The sequence below is a fragment of the Myripristis murdjan genome, chromosome 9, assembly GCF_902150065.1.
Source record: "Myripristis murdjan chromosome 9, fMyrMur1.1, whole genome shotgun sequence".
Classification (NCBI taxonomy): domain Eukaryota; kingdom Metazoa; phylum Chordata; class Actinopteri; order Holocentriformes; family Holocentridae; genus Myripristis; species Myripristis murdjan.
Genome location: NC_043988.1, coordinates 18911838 through 18935044, shown reverse-complemented (window position 1 = coordinate 18935044; position 23207 = coordinate 18911838). Strand labels below are relative to the sequence as shown.

The 23207-nt window shown below is 40.7% G+C and overlaps 2 protein-coding genes across 6 annotated transcripts in view; one reads left to right on the top strand and one right to left on the bottom strand.

Moving 5' to 3' along the window:
* Positions 1-598: 598 nt before the first annotated feature.
* Positions 599-6874, top strand: LOC115364734 (leucine-rich repeat-containing protein 43-like). The gene is made up of 12 exons (XM_030059300.1): positions 599-685; positions 854-1111; positions 1269-1379; positions 1674-1813; positions 2324-2562; positions 3013-3176; positions 3611-3776; positions 4760-4899; positions 4989-5078; positions 5817-5987; positions 6121-6217; positions 6717-6874. Exons 1-12 carry the CDS (start codon positions 599-601, stop codon positions 6872-6874), a joined length of 1821 nt encoding a protein of 606 aa, XP_029915160.1.
* A 1159-nt stretch (positions 6875-8033) lies between these two features.
* The window catches only part of clip1a (CAP-GLY domain containing linker protein 1a), a 28222-nt gene continuing 13048 nt past the window's right edge, over positions 8034-23207 (bottom strand). For 2 of the 5 annotated variants that reach the window (XM_030060764.1, XM_030060765.1), the window contains exons 9-28: positions 22571-22675; positions 20091-20999; positions 19765-19881; positions 19429-19486; positions 19207-19290; positions 18903-19059; positions 18399-18564; positions 17790-18005; positions 14114-16567; positions 12881-13018; positions 12592-12698; positions 12378-12498; positions 12197-12249; positions 11996-12016; positions 11282-11399; positions 10911-11061; positions 10696-10748; positions 10007-10012; positions 9309-9436; positions 8034-9164 (exon numbers count right to left, since the gene is read on the bottom strand). In XM_030060764.1, the coding sequence (XP_029916624.1) occupies positions 8936-9164; positions 9309-9436; positions 10007-10012; positions 10696-10748; positions 10911-11061; positions 11282-11399; positions 11996-12016; positions 12197-12249; positions 12378-12498; positions 12592-12698; positions 12881-13018; positions 14114-16567; positions 17790-18005; positions 18399-18564; positions 18903-19059; positions 19207-19290; positions 19429-19486; positions 19765-19881; positions 20091-20999; positions 22571-22675 (5391 nt within the window). In that variant the 3' untranslated portion in view covers positions 8034-8935. The remainder of the gene's footprint in view (positions 9165-9308; positions 9437-10006; positions 10013-10695; positions 10749-10910; positions 11062-11281; positions 11400-11995; positions 12017-12196; positions 12250-12377; positions 12499-12591; positions 12699-12880; positions 13019-14113; positions 16568-17789; positions 18006-18398; positions 18565-18902; positions 19060-19206; positions 19291-19428; positions 19487-19764; positions 19882-20090; positions 21000-22570; positions 22676-23207) is intronic. The other 3 variants (XM_030060767.1, XM_030060766.1, XM_030060768.1) reach the window with 3 other exon arrangements.

Sequence of the window (23207 nt, the reverse complement as noted above, 5' to 3'; positions counted from 1 at the left end):
CTTTCTATTTAATGCAAAGTTGATACTAATTTGATACAAAGTTGATATTATAAGTTGAACATTAACATGCAAATTTCATTAACATTCAAACAATCAGTTGAATATGATATCAGGGTTAGGTTGATATTAAGTTAATACAAAGTCAATACAAATTTAATACAAACTTTATAATGAGTTCAAACAAAACTGATACAGATTTAATACAAACTTTATACTGAGTTCAAACAAAACTGATACAAATTTAATAGTTTGTACAAATTTGATAAAAGTTGATACTAAGTTCAATGTTAACACTGGACAATCCAAAGAAACTGTCACTGAAATCTGTGCTGAATTCAGGTTTAAAAAAAACAATACAAAAACAAAACAAAGACATTACTGCTGTAGCATATGAGACTGAAGTTCCTCAGCGTGTGCCCCAGCTGTCGCCAGGCAACCAACAACAATTTGTAAACAGCCACTGGAGGCCTTTCAGAAACACAGACAGAACGATAGCCCCAAGCAGATATTGATTAGATGCATCAATCCCGTGTTTCTGTCTGTGTTTCATGGAACCAGATCCACCTGGACATTTCTGTGTGTGACTCTGCTCATAGTTATGGACTCCCACACACTCTCCTCTGTTGTGCAGCAGCAGCTTCGCGGCCTGTGTCTGAATGACTTCCCATGTGGACATGGCAGCTGGGTGAGTTTGTTTTGACTGAGTTTTAACGAGTGAAGGGAGTGAATAAAAATTTTTCTTGATGACAGTAAAGACGCAGCTCTCAAGGAATTGATTGTGCTCGACCAGTGCAGCAATGTCATCTCACACAAAATAGTGACACAGCTCAACACACAGTGGGTTTGTTCACAGAGAAAGAGCAAGGACAGTCAGCTTGGGCAGCGGAGCCGGGGCTACATGGAGCGGGACGAGGGCAGGGAGGGTGCAGACAAAGAGGAGCAGGGGGCCCTCATTGATCTGCTTACCTGCCCGTGCTCACCATGGCAGCACACAGGATCATGGAGCCCTCAGGCCGCAGCCCTCAGAAAACTGGCTGTGCAAAATCCTGAGCGCCTTGACGAGAAGTATATTTCCAGCTATTTCACCACACTACGCATTGTGGGCAAGAGGGTGCGTATTCACACTTTTTTCCCCTTCCACCAGCAGCTGGAAGAGAAAAAAAACAACAACAAGATGAAAATAATGTAGCCTAAATCATGATTTTCTACTTTTGGACAATTGTGAAACTTTTTATTTGATTTTTGTGTACTTTGTGTGTATGCATCAGGTATCAGTTATTGACAAAGGCCTCATGAAGTTCTCCAACCTTGAGGAACTGGTGCTGACAGCCAATTACATCTCTGAACTGCCAGCAGGACACCTGCCCTGCTCTCTGAGAGTGAGTCACCGCCACACACAAAGCTTGAAAGAAAGGTTACCTTGGATGAGCTGTTGGTGGAATCTATCTTCACTCGGAGAGATAAACTCCACTCATACGGCCATGATTCAGCTGCATCAAAGCTTAACTTCAAGGAGCCTGCATCATACCATAGTGTTTTCCACCAAATAAATGAATCAGTTTCCTGCTAATTGTGACTCTTGCTCGTTCTCCAGATTATCAGATAAAAGGGGATTCCACCTGTTTCTACTGAAGAAGCCTCGTCACTAATTGCACTCGTGTGTCTTGCCTTAGATTTTGGAGCTTCGTGCCAACCGGATGCGTGACCTTAACGGCTTGAACCGCCATCAGCTTCCTGGCCTACTGCACCTTGGCCTCGGTTCAAACGATCTTGGCTCTCAGGATGATGTCTGTCACCTCACGGGAAAGTACTGGTCAGTCCTGTCAGCTATTGCATGTCATGTAAAATCATTTCACATTCAAGGTTTTTCATTGAGTTTTTTCTTTCTTTTGCACCTATGTAGTGGATTCACTACAAACTCTGATATCTTTCTCTCGGTCCATTTGTAATCACTGACTCCTGTAGTACCAGCACAAGCTGTCAGTTAGTGATGAAAATCTGCAGTGAACAATTTCCATGGGACTGTGATGTAGAACATTTTTACCCTTTGATCCCACCTAGAAGCACCACTGTAAGCTTTATTTTAAAATGCATATTTTATATTTGAATAGGAAGTAAATCCAATTTGAACCAGTGGTGTTGTAGAGGATATACAAGGCTATTTATATGGAGCATACCACCCCTCTTTTTCTGTAAATTTACAATAACCCACCTATCCGCATAATAGCCATTGGAATATAGAGGAGAGCTTACCCCCTTCCTCCTAAGCAGGCCTAATTTACCCTCCTTCTTAGTCGTATACCCAACTTATCTACAACCTCAGGCCAAAGCTGGTGTCTCTGGACCTGAGCGGCTGTGACTTCCGGGACCAGCAGGCCCTGCTGGAGGCCCTGGCTACACTACCCTGCCTCAGGACCCTGCTGTTGGAGGGAAACCCCTTCACCTTGGCACTGTCCTACCCGGGCTTCACCGTGGACAGCCTCCCATGGCTCCTGTACCTGGATGCCTCGCAGATCACCCCTGAGGAACGGCATCGCTTTAGAGGGCTGGCCAAGATGAGAGGTGAGCCCGTCTGCGGGGGTGAAAATTAAAAATAATATTCCAAGCACAAGGGTGCCATTAAATGGAAAGCCTTTATCTGTGTATATGCAAACTGCTTGTGTTGTGGTCAGTTAATCTCCTGTTTGATTTCTCAATTTTAAAGTTGCAGCTTTGGCATGTAAATTCACCTTTTTGAGTCATCTCTTTCCAGAGAATGTCTCCACACTATTCTTATTTATTTCTCATCTGTCCAGTTATAAACCAAACACGTGCAGTGTATATTTTCCTTATACTGTGATACATTTGCACCCAGTGGCAGCTTGTGACTCAAAAACCTGCGGAGGACACATGTATTTGTAATAGACATAAATGTAGACATGTACATCTAATATTTCTGTTTCTAATGTTTCTGTGTGTGTGAGCTGACGTGTGGTTACAGTTTCCACTATCATGGTCATTATCTGTGTGCAGATGTGCTCGTCGATAGGGCCGAGGCCACGGTCGCTGTGTGTAAGGTCAGGGGAATCCCAGACCCACAGAGGAGAGCGGATGACAGCCCTCCAGACTTCCCTGTCATCACCTACAGCTATTTCGTCACATACGAGTTTGTCGGCCAACAATCATGCGATAACAAGGTCACAATCACTTTTCATTCACTTTTTCTGTTCCACATAACAAAGCTTTCACGAGTAGAGAGACATATCACCAGTGGAAATGACTTATCAGTTTCACGTGGAAATAGGTCAGTTTTAACCAAAATGTGTAATGAAAAAGTACACACACTCACACAGGCTTTGATTTTTTATGTTTTTCATGTATGTATGTATTTATTTATTTATTTTTTACATTTGACTTTGTTGTAAGGAAATCCTAAAAAGGGTTAGTAAAAATGTGGAACATGGCAAATGGAGAGCGCAAATCATCATCAGCGTTGAAGGGATCCTTCAACGCTGAACCGAAAAAGTAAAAATAAAATATACAATGTAAACAAATGCATGGAAATAAGCCTGTTATTTCTAATAAACCACTGTTTTAATATACCTTGTTTGCTGTGATCTTTTACTCCCAGCTGACCAACAGTGACTTAGTGTTTGGCACAGTAGCCAGGGATTACATGAGAGCAGCCAGCGCTGACACTGACCAGCAGTCGAACAGGAATTACGATGAAGAAATCTCAGTGACCAGCAGTTCTAAACCAGACGCCATGATGATGAACTCCCAAGATATTGCACAAGGTAAATACCGAATTCCTTCATCACATCCCTGGTCTGACATTGCACCTTTTGGTGTAAATGTTACATAACACAAGCAGAAATATGGAGACAGGCACAAGAAATGCTTAAGGGAAAGTTAAGTCAAATGGACTGAGAGGGAGAAAGACTAACTTAGTATCTTATGATTTTATTCAGGTACTTTATATTATTGTGACGCATAATTGAAACTGTAATTGATATTAGCTAGCTTTGATTGTATACTTTGGCAACACATCATTTTAACATGTCTCAACAAAGCAAATTGAAATGGAAAGAGGGAGAGATACAGAGAGTGTTTTGAGTGTATATTTGGAGATAATGTCTGCCAGGAGTAAGAAGTGTATTGAACTCACTTGATAATGTATCTTGTTGGCTACTAGCCTAGCTTACAGGCTTTGAGGCTGGGAGGCATGCCTTGGCCATTTCTTATCAGTTTCCATGGAATTTACACAGTTTTCTTGAGATAAATGCACAGACAGAACGCCCAGGAGAGAGTCACACCCTCAGATCATTAAACTGACTATTTATCAACATTGTCGTGTTTCTTGCTTAAAGGGTTGCATTCAGCTATATGACCCTGACTTACAACATGCCTGAAATATGTTTTTTTTTTTTTTTTTGTTAATGTTTTGCTTATTTCTGCACATTCTTTCCCTTCCAGTCTGTACTGCACTGCATGTACTGCATGCAAAAACCTGCATGGATTGTGCCCCAAAGAGCATAATGTAAGGTAGTTTAGCAGAGGGTGGGCATGTCTGCAAAGGGCAAACCTGTGGGTGCCAATAGAGCCCGTTTTCATCGAGACATCTCGAGGTCAGAGGTCAAGGGACCCCTTTGAAACTAGCCATGCAAGTTTATCCATTGCCAAAATGCAGCCTAACTTTGGAGCGATATTTAGACTTGCCTTCATCATGCCTTGATGGCAACCTAACATGATAAGCTTTTGCTAATTTCTGTTTCTACAGTGCCGACACATAGCACAGCCAAGCTGCCATGGGCAGAGTGCATGGACTTCACCCACACCAGTTCTTTCATTGTTGGTGATCTGGCTTGCTTCAAGAGATTCCTCAATCGAGGAGTGCTTCTTAGTTTAGAGGAGGAAAAGGTATTGGAAGTAAAAATGTGAGCTGGTGGGAGATTTACATGCATGACTGACATGCTGGTATTTCATAATATCAGTGTTTCATATTTCAGATCCTGTCATGGCCTGCGGCCACTGCAGACACCCCAGCTGCAAAACCCAGCCAAAGTGCCAAAGAGAAGAAAGGAGGGAAAGGGAAAGAAGTAAGCTCATCATTTAGTTCTCACTGAATGAAAATAAATAAATAAATATGAAGACAATATGAGATGTGCAGCCTGCTGCAAAAAGGCTGAAGTAGTCAGATTGTCTGCAGGTACAAGAGGCTGATCAGTAAGCAGAAGGTTGTGTGTTTGATTCCCACTCAAGACCACAATGAGCAAAGGCAGCTGATACTGCTCTCTGAAATGCATGTGAATTTTTGTGTATGCATCTATGAGAGATCAGTCAGTAAAATTTTATTTGTACAGCACATTTTGTGCACAGGATGCATTTCAAGGTGCTTTCCAGAGAAAAAGTTAAAAGAAAGAAGGAATAAAAAATGTATATCTAAACTAATATGCACACATATACAAACAGAAACAGAAAACTATACTATTTTATTGTTTCAATAATACAATTTCAGTTGATAATTACAGTTGATAGTGTGAAAATTAACTGGTCAGTTGAAAAGTTAGACTTTATTGTCCTATTTGCTCTTCATAATGTTATTAGTTATCGTATCGTATCAGCCACAACCAACAGATAATTATTCATTATTGTTAACGGCCCTGAAATTCCATATTGGTGCAAAAACGGATAAACATTGTTATTAAAGTTGGTTATTAAAGTAATTTTAACCTCCACCATACTGACTGCTCCTGTTCCAGTGGCTCTCTGTGGGGGGAAACCTCTAATATTAAAGTAAAAAATAAAGTGGAGCTTAACCTTGATACCTTATACAGGTTCCAAGTAAAGCTGGTTCCAAAGACAAATCTAAAGACAAAAAAAAGAAGTGTGTGGCAGAGCTGGTCCAGGACCCTCCCGTCAGGAGGACCCTCGGCTCCGTCCACGTCCCGCTGCACAGCCTGCTCACAGGAAGTCAAAGGCTGGACGTCCTGTGTGACCTTGAAAAGGTAACTGTGAGAGAAACTTCCAGTGAAAAGCACCAGGCTAAACAGACGTTTACACTGCACCTGAACGGGATGAGGTTGTCAGGTTGATGTGGAGGCTGAATGCATGTGGAATATGCTGTTCACTTCTCTTTAGGATTCAGTGAAGAAAATCAAAGAGAATAAGGAAGACGAGAAATCAGAGTCAACAGGGGACGATTCAGCTGGACAGAAGAATACAGCAGCTTCAAAAGGTGAGGATGAATTCCCACGAGGGCCTGCAGCAGCCTCTGTGATTGTGTGTGCATTTACTAGTGACGTCAGCAGGGGGTGCTGTTGTTCAGCCTTACTGTCACTGACCCGGGGTGAAGGCTGGCTTTGCTGTTTCAGTCACTTGTAACTTTAAGGTTGTAACCATCGCCAGCCAGGTGTCCTGTCAAAGTATCTTTGAGGAAAAATATTTGAAACCTTGTTCTGTCACTCTTCATGGCTCTGGTTTAGTGTGCCAGCTAGTTTGGAGAAATGTAAAACTTGGAAGAGTTTGGGAACCATTAGAAATGGTACAGGCCTACATATGGTTTCTGTTTAGTATTGATTAATTATGCTAGACAGTGAAATGAGGGAGAAGAAGCACATTTTGGTGTCTTTGGTATAAGCTTGTATCAGGATCTCTGGATTTATCAGCCACCAAACTGTATTTTCTGATCAGTCCTGTTAACCTGGTGACATCTCGTTTCATGTCACCCCGTGCAGGCAAAGTTAAAGGAAGGAGGGGATGTGAGGTGGATGTCCACACTGACGACACTGCGTCTATGCAGCTGGAACCTGTGACTGTAGAGTTCAGCGTGCGGCTGGAGAAATGGCAGTCTGCATCCGAAGCCCACAATTTGCTGCCTCATTCAGATTTATGAACTGCAAGGCTTGGTGCAATGTTGCTGCTCAGGAAAGATTGGAGGTTTTATAACATCAAAACCACAGCTGCATGAAAAGATGCATATTCTTGCTCCCAATGTTCATGCACTTCTCAAGGATAAATACACTGTTTCTTCAGAGTTAAAACACATCCGCTGGAATAGAAATGTCTCTTTATTTAAATAAATAAGAGACCACAGCTGGGTCTTTTCCACCATCAAAGAACCGGCTCTGTTCTGGTTCGCACACCAAATTTTGAGCCACCCTTTGTATTTCCACCACACACAGATCGGCTCCCCAACAGAAAAGTTGGTTCTCAGCTGCAACCAGAAAATAGTAGTTCTCAAGTGGGAACCGAGTGGATGTGTATCATTCTTCAAGGAAAGATGAAGACTCCTTCCAAGAAAACTTTGTGGTCTGTTAAAAATGTTGTGGCCAAAGAAAAGAGAATATAAAAAAACACACACCAAAACAATTTAGAGTTTATAGTTCTCACTGTGAACCCTATCAGGCTCAGATTATGTAGGTTAACTATTCCAACAGCTGCTGCAGGTGACAGCAGGCAGGCAGGGTCACTGTGACACCGTGGTCATGCCATGCCAGAGTATTTACCTCTGTTGTGCATGCCCAATATCAATGATGCAATGGTTCCACTCCATAACCTGGTCGAAATGGAAGACAGTTCTTTGGTTTGCAACTTGGTTCCAAGACTCTTCAGCTGAAGCAGCTTGAGAACCAGAATGTTTTTTTTTTTTTTTTGGTGGAAAAGAAATAAGAGGTTGAAGTGCCAATTGAGTGTTTGAAACCAATGTATATGTTCTCGAGCAACTCCTCTCAAAAATGTATCCCCTCCTGCTCCCTTCATCTCCATCACTACTCAGTTTTATCTGGAAGGAAACTGAAGGTCACAATAAGAAAAGAGCAGAAAAGTGACAGCGTATCAGCACGACAAGCACAAGCTGTACCAATCACAAGTTCACCTTCAAACATTACACTTGTTGCTGCTGGCCCAAGTCTTCATGTTATGAAAAACACATTTTGATGCATGAATGACAGGTACAAACAATGTTGATTAAAGTACTGCCTTTCTCTGTAGGACAAGAAAAAACCTCACTAGTGCTTTGAAATTTTCAACAACACAGAACAAGCCATAATATCTTCAGTTTATGCATAAAGTTCATTTATTTTTATACAGATATTCAAAACATTAGGTAAAGAAATGCCTAAGTATATCATTTATTGTACTTTTTTCTTACAGAAAGGATCATGTAATTGCAAAGTTACCCTTTTTGTAAAGGCCATTTAATTGGAACTGAGGATTTAGGTGTGAAGTGCCTTAGGTTAAACTGCTTTCTTCTTACCAGTTATCCAGTTGTCCCATCATAAAGCCTAAAAAAGCTCCCATTAAAGCCAAAGAGTACTGGGTTCCACCACTCCACTTCCATTAAGAGCTAGCAAAGTTACCCCGTGTCATTCTCCTTCACAAAATTATCACACACACAGACAAACCTTTAAAGAGTACATAGTATTTCCAGGCGTAAAAAAATAAACTATAGCTCACTAATTTTTTGCGCAGACTGATATTTTTTTTTTCAATCAAGTAATTTACAGTTTCAAATAAACAACTACATTAGCTTTGTAACCCCCTGACAAAGTGTGCAAACATTGTCAGGGTGCTGATAAGTTAATTGATCTGAGGGAGACCGTTCTCTCTCCAGTGACCATACGTTCACCTACAGTTTCTTCTGATTCACACAAACCCAAGACAGCAAAGGAAAACATTGTTTTCCCCAAAGAAATTTACAATGTCAAATTACAAACCTTTGATTACTGCGTATGCACTTTAATTTTATGAGAGATGTCATACATTTTTGGGGTAGTGATTGTGAGGAGACTGTGCTCCTGTAAGAGCGCTTAAGGGCTGGCGTGGACAATAAAGACACTTGGCAAAAACAAGCACACAGAACGCACACACAGAAACCAAAACCCCATAAGCACCGCATAATCTAACGTAATGTGCAAATATACTGATTGTGCGAACAATGGTGAAGGAAAAGGCTTCAGAAGGTCTGGTCGTCGTTACAGGAGTCGGTCCAGTGGCCAAAGACCTCGCAGATGTCGCAGTAGGGTCGCTCCTCGCCCTTGCTGCCGTGGTATGTGGTGTGTGGTGGAGAATCTGGCATCTGCATCTGTGTGGGACAGTCCTCGGTGTCGTGGAGGTCAAAGCAGTCGCAGATGTCGCAGAACAGCCTCGGCGGGGGCTTCTTCTTGACAGGCTCCTTATCAAAACTGCAAAAAAACAAAAACAGACTGCGGTGTAACTGAAGTTCAAGAGTGAAATGAATTTCACTGACATGCTTCCCACTTTCACTTTGTAATGTTGCATGTTTTTGTTATTCTGGAGAAAGTTTAAGATGAAGACTCCAGGCTCACCCGTCGTAGTTATCCAGCTCGCTCGCATTATTCCCATTGAGAGCAGCAGCTGCCATTTTTTCTAATTTGCCCTTGAGCTCCTCGTTCTTCCTCTGGAGGTCGACGATGACTGAATTCAAGAACTCAATCTGAAAACAAGAAGGAGTACAGTGACATCACTGCAGTTGTGGAATGATTTTCCAAATTAACATCTACAAAATTTACTACATTATTTAAAACATTATATACAGGCTGTCCAACACAGTTTCCCCAGTTTACTACTTGATATGCCACGGTGGAAATTACCCCTTACTCTGTAACAACCATGTCTGGTGATATACTAAAATATTAATTGACTTAATCCTCAAATTCAAAATTGAGCATCACCACAGTGAGTCATCATCCAAAGAGAAATCATAGCTAGGACTGAGCTAAATCACATACAAAGTTCTGCAAGAAAATTTCCTCTTAACTGACTGGACATCTAATGTCGATATATAATAGATGTTAAATCTGTAAAATTATTGTTAATAGCAAAAGGTTTGAAAAGTTTCCAAGCTATGCAGCGATCCAGCTTGATTCATCTTTGGATACCAAATCTAACATGTTGGATACAGTTTTCTTTTCCCCAGAATACAGGACAGCACATAAGAGCCACAGTGATATCAACAGGCAAATAAACATGCACAAGTGAAGCTGATGAAAAAACATCAACAAACCGCTGCCTGATGGTGGAGTGGCATTGCCAACATCAGAGACAGGCAAGAGGAGAGGAAAGAGGGATTTGAAGAAAAGGAGGAGAGGGAAAACAAAAAAAATTGAGATTCAAATTAGAAGGACCCACTTATTACCAGACAAAATACTCAAACCATCACTGACAGAGAATACGGCATGAAGTTTGAGAACAAGTCAAAACAAGCTGGTGGCATTAGAGAAGTCACTGCAGAAACTGAGGTGAAATATTTGAAGGCATTCAGTATGAATGATACTGATTAATGTGTCAAAATCAATTTAAACTCATTTTTACTTCTGTAAAACACTATACTGGAACAGCTGAGCATTTTTTTTTTCAAGTTCAACAGTGAATTCAATGCATTCTGGCACTACTTGGCAAACACCATAAACAGTTTTTGTTAGTAAATGTCTAGTGCATAAAAAGCAAACAGTGCAGCATTCAGTAAAAGACTGTTCCCATACTGCTGTCCAAAATATGATTAGAATATAAGTGTTATTGATACTGAGTTTATATCAAACATAAAACCCCACAGGACAGGGTAGGGAAGCATCTTTTTCCTGAATGAACATGTGGCGAAAATAACTCCTAGACTACCTAAACATTTTGGCTGGGGCCTATATTTTTATTACTGAGAAAAATCTGATTTATAGAAGAAAGATACAGTGTGTATACCTGACTCTCTGCTGTCTCCTTATCCTCCCTCAACTGTTCCACCAGTGCATCTCCTGGAAAAATACAAAAAACAGAAACAAATCAACATTCAGCCTCATTACATTAAAGCCTCAAGTAATATTTGTGCTATCAGACAGCAGATATCCCAGTTGTCTTTATTAAGTCACTTTGTGGGTGCATGGAGGGGAGAAAAACTATAAGCAAGTTTGAATTACCTGGGGATTTGCTGGTGGTGTCGGGCCCCCCTGTCAGGTCTTTCTTCAGGCTCTGAACACACTCCTGTAGTTGAACCTTGTCCTGCTCTAAGGACTGAATAGTACTCTGCAGCGTCTTGACTGTGGCACTTTCCATATGCAATGCAGCTAGCTGTGCAGGAAAGAAAAGCCACACTGTTCAACACTGTAAAAAAAACTTTAGGTTTTGGTGAACTTGAAAAACTTACTCTTTGTCCTAAAAATATCTCTACAGTGTTGGACACCAACTACCTAACTAACTAAATACACAACATAAAACATAAGATGTATATACAAGATATATACAGACATTAAAATATGAATAAGAGAGCCAACTTGAATTCTGTCCTCACCTCACTCTTCAGGTTCTCCAGCTCCTGGTCCTTCTCAGAGATTAAGGCACTGTTTTTATGGATGGATTGCTGAAGGTTGGCCTTCTCCTTGTCCAGCTCCTTCTTCAATGTGCTCTCACTATCAAACACAAAATGATGATTAAATGCCAGTAATATTAATCTTAACAAAAGTTTCCAGGCTGAAAATGGTCCTAACGTGTGAAAATTTTGCTCATTTGTTCTTAAACCTTTTAGCTTAGCCTTTGAGCCACAGAAGACTGCCCCAAATAGATGTAGACATCCACGAAATAAAGCACAATTTTTTCTAAGCATGTCACTGTGCAAAACTTTGAAATGTTTGGTGAGAGGGTAAGATGGCAAAAGAAAAAGCAAATAGAACTTGATATCAATTGACTTCAATGAGCATGTGGAAATAAGGAGTCAGAGTACAATGAAATAAAATCAACTAATAAGAGAATACCAGTGGTGGAAGCAGGTGCTGAAAGATTAAGTAGGTTGGGTGAGACAGCTGGCAAATTGCTTTTTATATCATGATTTAAGAAGTCTTGCTTCTGCCTTTCATAATCAGATTGCATTCAAAATTTCCTTTACCATGTCATTGCCTGATACGTGACTGGTGAATAATGGTGTTTACATGGTAAATAAAATCATATTGAATGCTGTTAACATCCAATACAATGACCAACATTACACAACATTTAAGATGTAGAGTACCTGAAGGAATTGTTTGGCAGGCTTTGAAGGAAAAAACAGCATTAACGTGACACACTTATAAGTGCATCTAATTACAGCAGGAGTCACAAGTGAATGCATTGATGACTTATATGATCTATGATCTCTTTATTTGGACAAAAAAATTAACAAAACATATTGCTGGATATTCAGAGAGCTGAAAATGACTGCATATTGCCTTACCTCTGCTTCAACTCTTCCAACTGTTTTTTGAGCTTTGAGTGCTCATCCTTGATCTAGGGGTAAAAAATTCAAAATCAAAATTATTCACCTACAGCAGTTCAATAGTTGAAATACAATACATGAATTGCATGAAATATTTTTTAAGTGCTGTGGAAAGGCATGGCCAGGTGAAGTGCTGTACCTTCACTAGGCCACCCTTGTCCTTGCGGCTGCTCTCAAGCTCCTGAGTGAGCTTGCTGTTCTCCTCCTGCAGGCCTTGTAGAGACTGCGACTTCACAGACATCGCCTCTTTCAACTCCTCACTGAAAACACAGAAATATTAATAATAACTGAAAGAACTAAACCAACTGGTGGAAAGGACATTTGTTGATGGCCAAAATAAGGAATGCACTCACATTTCCTGGCTCAGACTCTTGATCCTGTGAGCTTCTGAGCCAAGCTGCTCTTTGGACACATGCAGTTCTTCTTGGTACTTGGAATTGTCTTTGCTCAATGATTCAAGCTGTAACAGTGATAGCATAAATATATTCATAACTACAAAACATGTATTTGACAGACACCCCACCCCAAACACACAGTTCTCTGACATATATTGCATTATGTAATGAACTAATTAATCCACTGACCACTTACATTAAGTTTCTTACTGTACCTTCACTACATATATCCATTTCCTGTTCTTACCTGACTCTCCATTTCCTTTTTACATCTCTGGAGTTCTTCCACCAAACTCTGGGATTCATTCATCTGCTGCAGCAGACTGACTTTCTCTTTTGTCAGCTGCTCTAAGGCCTCGGCGGTCTTGCCAGAAGCCTCTGCAGCCTAAAGAGCAAATGAGGAGGGGGCTTAATAAGAACAATAACTTAAGATTACAAAGGCTGAGAACAGGGATTGGTGGATATCAACAATTACTGTATCCAGATGAAGGGATTTGCAGATCAGTTGATGAAGCTAATTACAATGTCTGACCCTTTAATTAAAACCAAATTAAAGATACAGCTATTGTTTTTACAGTGTGAAAAAAATTAATTTCATGCCTTGTATATTAGCTATCCTAGTTACTGTGGTAGATTGCACTAATATAGAATTACTTATCTCAATCTCATCTCTAGAGCTCTAATTAACATCCTAAATTATAAACCATAAGAGGAAAATAATTACTACTGAAAAACACTCAAAAACCTGTGGCCTCAGAACGGATATTGACCATGACTACCTCTACTGGTGGAAAGGCAATTACTCAGATGAAAAGGCAACCTGTGTGGGATTTTCTCAAATCATATCACAGCTGAATAAACAGTAGGAAAAAAGACAAAACCTGTGTTCCTGTAGCTCCTGTGAGCTGCTTATTGATTATATTTTATTATTACCCTCTCCACTTTTTTGATATGTAACTTACCAGTCAACTAAAAGGGATTTTTCAGGTAATTGAGCCAAAATGCTCCAAAATTGGGCAAAATTACACCATAACGTAGATTATCATTGCTATAGTTTATATACTGTTGACAGCTATTTGTTATCTAGCATTAGAATGAGTAATATATTGAGAAATTCCCACACCATGAATTTTTAAGTCACGCTGTGAAGACCAGTTAAGGAATCGAATGAAATATAAAGCACCATCTGATGGTGTGTAGATGTAATTTCATAATCCATGGTCAGCTCAGACCAGCGTCATCATGTAACCCGGAAGAATGGATCCTCATATTAGATCACGTTATAAGCCCACAGGAAAGAACGTTGCACATCTAGGCTGGGAGCTAAAGGTACTACACAGTGGTTAGTAAGTGGAAGATGAAAGTTAGACATGAGAAAAAAGTGGAAAGAAAGGACATACAAGCAGGCATGCAGAGGGTGAGGATGCAATATAGCCCCAGCCATTCTAATGTGTGTCAGCGGTTGTTACTAAGGAAGTACCTCAAGCTGCTTAGAATGGGCATTTTTGAGTTGGGACTCAAGTTGTCTGACTTGCTGGGTGGCTTCATCTCTCTCCTTTTGCAGCACGTCCATCTGAGCTTTTAAGTTTGCCAGGTTGGAGGAAATTTCTTCCCTCGCCGCGGCAGAGGCTGATGCGTCCTCAACCGAAGTCTTGTACTGTTTCTCTATGAGGTCTTTATCAGATTGTAGGGCCTTGACATCAACCTGTAGCTGTTTCTGGATAGCTTCTAACTTCTCTAACTCTTCAAGGAGCCTTGAACGTTCCTCGAGCAAACTGTCTTGGGTACTGTGGAGAGAACTATTGTCTTGTTCCAGCCTACACTGGACAGCTAACAAGTTCTCCTTTTCAGTAGTCAGGAAGATAATCTGTTTGCTCATCTCCTCAAGCTTAGATGAAAGCTGTTCTTTATTTTCTGCCAACTGACTTTTTTCTTGCTCTCTCTGCTTTAATTGTGTGTTCAAGGTTTCCACATCCACTTTGAAAGACTTCTTTTCCTCTTCGGCATTCTTAAGGCTAGTAGAAATCTCTGAATTTTCCTGTGCCATTGTGTGCAACTTTTTCTGTAGTTCCTCAATCTCTCTGGAAAGACCTTCCTGGACGGAGGTTATTTTATTTCGTTCAACAGTTTCAGCCTGAAGCTGGGTCTCAAGAAGCGTTTTGGCCTCTGATACTGATTCTGACTGACACTTTAAGTCTTGGATCTGCTGAAGCAAACCCTGGTTCTCTTTCTGCAATGACTGTCTATCTTTGTCAGCTGCAATCTGCAGTGACTTCAAGTGGTGATGCTCTTTGGTAAGGTTATCAACCTGTTGTACAAGTTCCAGTTGAAGCTGCTCAATATCTACTTTTAGTTTGTTGCATTCTTGAGAAAGTTCAGTTTTGTCCTTTTCAAGAATTTCAATGTCAGAGCAATGCTTCTGCAGTTGCTGTTTTAGGTCAGCCTTGTCTCGTTTCAAAGCAGTCCTCTCAGCTTCAAGCTCATCTTTTTTTTGTTTTGATTCCTCCAGCATTGCTGTTAAATTAGACTTCTCCTGAATAAGGTCCACATTAGCTTTAGAGGAGCTATCGAACTGGTCCTTCATTGTACGGATATCACTGACAAGCTTATCTCTCTCATTAGAAATAACAGTTTTTTCAGATATTGCTTTTGTATGCTTCTCTTCTAACTCTCCTTTCTCATGACCTAAACGCTCATAATCCATCTTTTGCTGCTCTAATGCTAATTCCAAGGTCATCTTCTCTTTCCGTATTGCATGTAGAGTCTTCTCAGTTTCAGAATTCTGGAATGCAAATGCTTTCTTCTCTTGCTCAAAAGAAGACAACACTTCATGAACTTTCTCCTTTGACTGAGACAATTGTTCAGCTGAGACCTTAAGTTTCTCCACAAGTTCTTCTCTTTCTTTAAGGAGCTCCTCCTTCTCAGCACACATTTTTCTTTGGGAAGCAAGTAAGTCCTCCTTCTCCTGTAGAAGGTGAAGCCTCTCAGAATCAGTGACCTGACTGCTTGTCTTGAACTCTTCCAACATTTTGGCCAAGCTCATTTTTGAAGCTTTAAGCTCTTCACAATCACGGACAGAACTCTCAAGATCTTTCTTGGTGACATTAACTTGATTCTGGAGTTCCACATTGGCATCCTCAAGATTCTTTTTTTCTAAAGTGGCAGCACTGTTTTGAGTGGACATTTCAACATTTTCTTTTTTCAGTGTTTCTGTGAGGGCCTGCAGTTGGGTGTTCTTCATTGTGAGATCTTCTTTTTCCAAGTTCAATGACTGAAGTTTTGCCTGCAACTCAGTGTTCTTTGCATCAAGTGATTTTTTTGCATTCCTGGCAGCATCTCTCTCCAAAACTAAATTGTCTTTCTCAGACGTCAACTTGAATCTGCTTTCAGTGAGCTCCTCCTCAAGTCTGTTCCTCTCTTTGCAGACATTTTCATAATCTTCAACAAGCTGCTTCTTCTTAGCCTCGAGCTGTTGGTTGTCCTGCTGATGCTTCAAGAGCATTTGATCTTTCTCTACACTTTTTCTTTCAAGCTCCTCAATTTGGGATTGGTGTTCACCTTCAGCTTGCTTCAGATTTTTGTTTTCAGTCTGCACTTGCTGAAGACAATCCTTGAGTTTCTCCAACTCCTTGTTCAATGAAATTCCTTGCACATCTAAATTCTTGTTGGTGGCAAGTAGTTCCTCTTGATATTTTGAAAGCTTGTCTCTTGTCATTAGTAGTTCTTCATTCTTGAGTGAAAGCTCCTGGTGACTATCCTCAAGGGCAGAGAGTTTGGCCTGTACATCTGAAAGCTGCTTCTCCAGTCTAACTTTCTCAACCTTAGCACCCTCACTTTCCTTTGATTTATGCTCCAGATCTAATATCTGCTTTTCCATATTTTTGGATAAACGTTCAACATCATGCTTGGAGGAGTCAAGCTCAGCAGAAAGACACTGGGAAAATAAAGTTGAAAGAAAAAAAGGGAGGGGAATATATATGTATAGGAAAAAGTAAGATGAATCCAAAAATAAACCAAGCAGATATGGACAAAAATAATGCAAATGGAAAGGTTAAGTTGCAGAAGCATTAAAATGGCAAAAGATGACACCACTGCATACACCATCTTGATGTTCACAATGTAAGAACATTTTCACTTGAACACTCAAGCACTAACATACTTCAAATGAATAAATAAATGAGCTACAGTTACTGCCAACCAATTTGGTGACTGAGATCAAAATATGTGAATGGCATTTAAACCCAACACTGACTACTGGCTCCAACAATTGGTATTATTTTATGACAGATTAGAGCTCCTTACACAAGATTATTTCAGTTTTGCTGTGATCTACATCAAAGTTGTTTCTGTGTACTGATGAATGGCTTTCAAAATGAGTACAGCTGAATAGAGAATTATAAAAAGTATGAATGCCAGTGTTGACTAGGGATCCCTATGACTGCTGATGTCAGTGGTTGGCTGTTCAGGAAACTTATGTGGAAATGCATGCTAAAAAGTGAAAATGTTCCACTAAAATGATACATCAGTCTAGAAAAACAGCTAAAGTCAATGTCACTCAATGAGAAAAAGGGACATTAAATAAATGGCTAATAGAAATGAATGGCTGTTTGTTGAGTGGTCACTCCATTGTTGTAACACTGATCTGATCTAAATTTCTTCTTTTCCAAATTTAATTCCAGAGAAAACAAAATTTTTCTCAGCATTTTCCCTACAAACATGATCTGACAAGTGTCTTCAGGTGCTTGTTGTAAAGGGATGAGAGAAACAGAAATCTGTAAAACAACCATTTAGATTGGCAAAAGAACAGCTGATAATATACGGAAACCATTAATTGTTATTTTTTACAATTAGACAATTTGAATGTATCTATGTTTCTACATTGCATTATACCAGTTCTTGTTACAGTTTGTCTCACCATGCTAGTACAGGGTTTGAAATGGTAAAACAAACCTCTGTGTAATTTTATGTGGCACTACAGCATTTCTATCTGTAATTTTTTTTGTCCCATTATTTTCAACACTAATGAAATTAGAAACGGAATAATGTAGTGACCACACATGGCTCCCTATGACCATAAAACAACATTTTCACATCACAATTAATTAATTTTATAAATGTTATTACATGGCAATTCAAATTACCAGTCTGGTGCTCACCTGGACCTGTTCCTTGTACGGCTTCAGCTCAGACACCAACTTCTCCAGCTCTTGGGATTTATCCCTGGTGGAACAGAGCTCCTTTTTCAACTTTTCGGCCTCACCCTGAAACACCTCAACTTCCTTCACATGGAGCTGAGAAGCTTCAGCGAGGGCTTTCTCCTGTGAAGCCTTGAGATCCTTAACACATGTCTCACCTTCCTGCACATTTTTCTCCTAACCAACAGGAAATAAAGAGAACAATTAATCACAGAATTCATCTTCTTGTTTGGATAAAGGCAGTAACTGAAGGATATGTTTAATGTTTTAAATGTAATTAAATGCATTGCAAATTAGTCCAACACACTGTCAACCAAGTATAGAAGTTTCTGAAGGCTATTAAAGCATTCCTCAGACTTTATACTCATTTGATTAGTCCTAGTCAGGCATGATTCATAAAATGTATTTGTCTTAGACATTCCATAAATGATGATAATGCCTCATATGTTTACCATTCAACAGCCCTTCCCAATACTCCACTGTGTGTCTTGCCTGCTCTAGTTGTTCACCACTACAAATAACCCAACAACATGTGGAAAAGACACAGACCTCAATTAGTTGTCAACTCACCAAGTTAACAATCTTCTCCTGAAGGCTGTTTGTTTGAGACTGATGCGAGTCTTTCATCTCTTTCAGCTCCTGGTCTTTGCGGGAGAGTTCCTGTTGGAGTTGTTCATTTAAGTGTGCCACCCTTTCCCTCTCTTCTGCCAGCTGATTCTGCAACTCCTCCAGCTTCCTGGAGGACAAAAAAGAGAAGTCAATGACTTTGCATTAAAAAAAAGGACAACCACCTCCAGAGAATAAACAAAACCAAAAGGCAGAATAAGACTATCTAAGCAAGACTCTAATAGGACAGATCTGTATAATGAAAAATAACAGGTTAAAGAGGAAAAGTTTTGCATTCCTCACATCTGACATGCTTGAGGAAGTTAGCTTGAAGCATGTTACAAAATTCACTTGCACTGAACAAATAAGCCTCCAGGGTAACATGTAGCTCTGAAATACAACAAACAACATTTTCTCATATTCCATCAATGAATTACAAGCACAATTTAGAGTACAAAATCATGGGACCTTTCTTTCTGTGTGAGGTCTTCATTCATTTTGGTCAGCTGTGCTGAACTGTCACCGGATAACTTCATCATGTCTGAAATATCACTTTCCAGCTTGCTCTTGTCCTTGGTAAGCTGCTCAAGCTTCTCATCTCCAGCCTTCAGCTTCCGCTCCAGGCCTAAACCAAGATGATTCAAGTTTTCTACGATCATCAGGTTTTCATAGTCTTAAGGAAAACTGCCAAAATATGAAAGTATTTTTTTGCTAACATATAGTTAACAAAAAATAAATATAGTTACAAATGATGCAGCGCAAATGTTCTCACCTGCAAGTTGACTTCTAAGAGACTCTGTTTCGGTAGTAAGTGATGTGCACTGCTCCTCCTTCTTACTGAGCTTCTCGAGCATTTCTGCAAAAAGAAAATGTTCCAGAAACTGTCCCAAAAAACAGAAAATAGCCACACAGCAGCACTGAAGACTAGGAAGGAGAAAATAATGGTATCATCAAATCAACAAAAACAAACAAAAAAAGTTTAGATATAATTTACCTTTCATCTCTTGTGCTGATTTCATCTGCCCCTCTGTGCTTTCAGACATTTTTTGTTTCTGTAAAAAACGAAAAGCTGTAGATGTATGCATGCATTGTTGGCATTCTCAAACCAAGGGCAGAGCTAGAATCAAACGCAAAGTAATATCTCTCACAAGGTGAGATGTGCCTGGTGTAGAGGAATATGTAAAGGTGTCCCCTTTATATAAAAACAGGTGTGATATGCTAAGACAAGAGTGTTCTGAACTGGGGTTTAAAGCCAAAGCAAAGCATGAAAAAGGCCAGTGACTGCATGTCTAAACCAATCCATCCACTTCCAAAAAGTCTGAAGACTCACCAGGCCTCCGAGCTCCTTGTCGAGGGAATCCTTCTCCTGCTGTATGGTGGACAGACTCTGCTGTAAGGAAACAATTTCCTGCTGTCGGCTCTCCAACAGTGAGCTCAACTCACTAACCTATAGCACATATCAGGTGAAAATACCATGTGCAAGGAGATCAAATATTAAAAGTCAAAATTAAAACCATGGAAGACAATGATTGTCTGAGATTTGACATATTAATTTGGGTTTGTAATAAACAGAAGGTACAGAGATGTTACTTTGCTAAAAACTTAAGGACACTAAAATGGAATATTGCAAAAGACAGGAAGTGAAAAGGGACCCACCTTGCCACCCTGTGAGTTTGCCTGGTTCTGAGCCTCCTCTAAACAAGTCTTCAATGTTTCGAGCTCCTGGTCACCTTGAGCTTCCTTGGAGCGCAGAGTCACTATTGCTGCCATCTGCTCTTTGGTTTCTCTATCCTTGTCCTGGACCTGTTTAACTAAGTTTGCCTCAAGCTCCTCAAGCTCTTTCACCTTTAGTTCAGCAGCATGCAGCTTTCCCAGCACATCCTCCATCTCCACAAGGTGTTGCTCCTCGGCTCGTTCAACACTGCACCGCAGAGACTCTTCCAGTCTCTCCTTCTCCTCTGTCAAAGACAACACCTGCGTCTTCAGCGCCTCTATCTTCTCAGTCCAGGCTGTGGTGTCAGCTTCATGTCTGGCTCCAGCCTCTTCCAGAGCCAGCTTGTGCTCCACTTTCAGCCTCTCAAGGGTGCTCTTGGCCTCCACAAGCTCTGCTGTCTGGGCACCTGCGCCTTTGCTAAATGAAACCTTCAGCTCCTCCATGGCTTGCTGGTGAGAGGCAATGGCAGACTCTAGCTTAGAGCGCCACAGCTCAATAATGTCTGTGTTCTCCTTTTCAGCCTGGCTCAGACGTATCTGCAGCTGCTCATTGTCGCCAGAGAGCCTAATCGATGTAGCCTGAAGCTGGGCGACTGCCTCATTGTGACTCTTCTCTTGAGCTTCCAGTTTCTCCTTGTGTTTTACCAACTCCTCCTGTTGCTTAGCTTCCTGAGAGGCCAACTGATCCCTCAGAGAGTTTATCTCCTCCAGAAGGGGAGAAAGTGCGGAGTCTGAGCCCTCGGTGCCCTGCTGGGACTCAAGACGCAGCCGCAGGTCAGCAACCTCTCTCGTTCGTAGTGAGAGGTCCTTCTCCAGCTCCATAATGCGGGATCTTTCCGAGACAGTAGCGACCTTTAAAACCAGAAATCTTATGTTCAAATCTTACGTCTCCCAGTCTGACACACTAATCCAGTGTGTACTTACAAAACAGTGTAATAAAACCATTTAATATGATTTGACCATTACTGAACATGTTGCAACTGGACAGGAAAAATTTAATGATGGAACAGAAATATCACATATCAACACTTCTTATGTCCTGGGAGGCAACGTGACATTAAAACTTAACCAAACTACATAAATGGCTCCAGATATGAGAATAGATGTTAAATGCACTTGCCTTACATTATTGAGCTGGGCACACATACTGTTGATCCCATTCCAAAATATTATACTGACCTCTTGAGGAAATACAGGTTAATTGGTCAAAACAATGGAAAAACCAGTGAAAGCATCAATGGGAGTTTTTGGAGTATTGTGCAAGACAACTTCCACCACTGTCATTAACACTGAAACTCACAATCACTGTGTTAATGACATTATTGCCCTTGTTATTTAGCAGAGGTGTGAACTCATATGATCCTAGGATCCTGTGGACTCCCATAAAAAGAACTCCATTGTGGCAACATCACTGAGGGAAACACTGACACTGGTGCTTCCATTATTTTCACCATACTGTCGATAATTTTCAATTTTATTATTAATTAGAATGTGCTAAACTTAAGCTCTCAAAAGTTGCAGCTCTTGTGCTTTTCTTTACTAACCCACTAGTTATTGAATTGCTTTAAAAAAAAATTCCTCAACATCATAATTTCATAATTAAACAACTGTTAAAACAGAACATGTAGAAACTATGACTCTGGACCTCATGAAACTCTGGGATAAGAACTGCATGTCTACGGATACCCCTTTATGGCTGTGACACGCTGGGGGAACACAAGGAAGCACAGTTTGGGAGGTGGAGCAGGTTTAAGACTGGCAAGAGGCAGGGACCTCAAATAAGCAGGACAACTGGAAGCTTGGGAAGGTTGGGGGAAGTAAAATCAAGGATAACCAAGAAAAAGATTAGCAAGGGACAAGGGAGAAGTTTGTCTGTCTGGTTATGCAGTGATACCAGCAAAGCCAACGTGAATTCAGCGTGGTTAAATTGTGAGAAATCAGAGTAGTAGATACAGAGAAGATATACTTTTATGTATTTCGCATAGTTATGGGAGAAGTACATAATTCATAATGCAAAAAAATTTGGAGTGGCATCTACCACATTGGTCACACCAAGATAACCGAGAGGGGAGTTAATATTGCTAGATGAGTAAAATGGCTAGGAAATCAATTTGTGGGTGATGCCGCAAATTATGAAGCCAAGCTGCAAACCCTATTTTATGCATGTTGGACTAATTCGCACATTCAATGCAACTACATTTTCTAGCGTGATTCATTTTAATTTGTGTGTTAAACATAAAAGCAGGAGCATTTTCTCCTGAGATGCCTGCAACATGCATTCATGTGTTCACCTCAAGCCCATACGCATGAGAGCTCCAGTTACTCCGCGGCACCTCTGTGTACCCGTCGCCAATTTTACTGCCACTATCCCCGTCCCCACCCCTCTTTCCAAACGCAGCACATCGCAGAGTGGAATCCATTACCCTAGTGTCTTCTAACTCTCTTTGGAGTTTCTCAGCTTTGGTCTTTTCAAAGAGAAGGCTCTGTTCAAGCTCCTTAATGTGGGCATGCTCCAGTCTGGTCTGCGTCTGTTAGTAAACAAGGGGGAGAGGAAGAGAACACACCAGTGCCACCATCACATGCCAGCCCAACGCAGACAGAGAGGGAAAAGGAGAGGACAGAGGGTTGTGTTAATGGTGATGATGATGTGTGTGTGTGTTTATGTGTGTGTGTGTGTGTGTGTGTAGGAGGTTGGAGAGGGCAGGTGAGTGATGTGGAGATGGGAAAACACCCCATGCAGAGCTTTCAGGCTGTGCCATGAAACACCCGCACGTAGGGAATATTGTGACAGAGTGATGGGAAATACAAGAGAAGCAGCAAAAGTAAATGGCATGTGTTATGGATATGCAAGATGCGTACATTCATGGATGCACTTTAGCAGTAACCATGCACAATAACACCTGGTGAACAAAGCATAGAATAGATTGTTACATAGAATATTTAAGAATGTGTGTCAAGCCAGCAAGTAAATAACACAAAACTGACTTCACCACACACATTAAGAGAAAGCAGTGCTGGCTGTTTCTCCCCACACAGAGACTAGTATTGTACTTCTGTCTG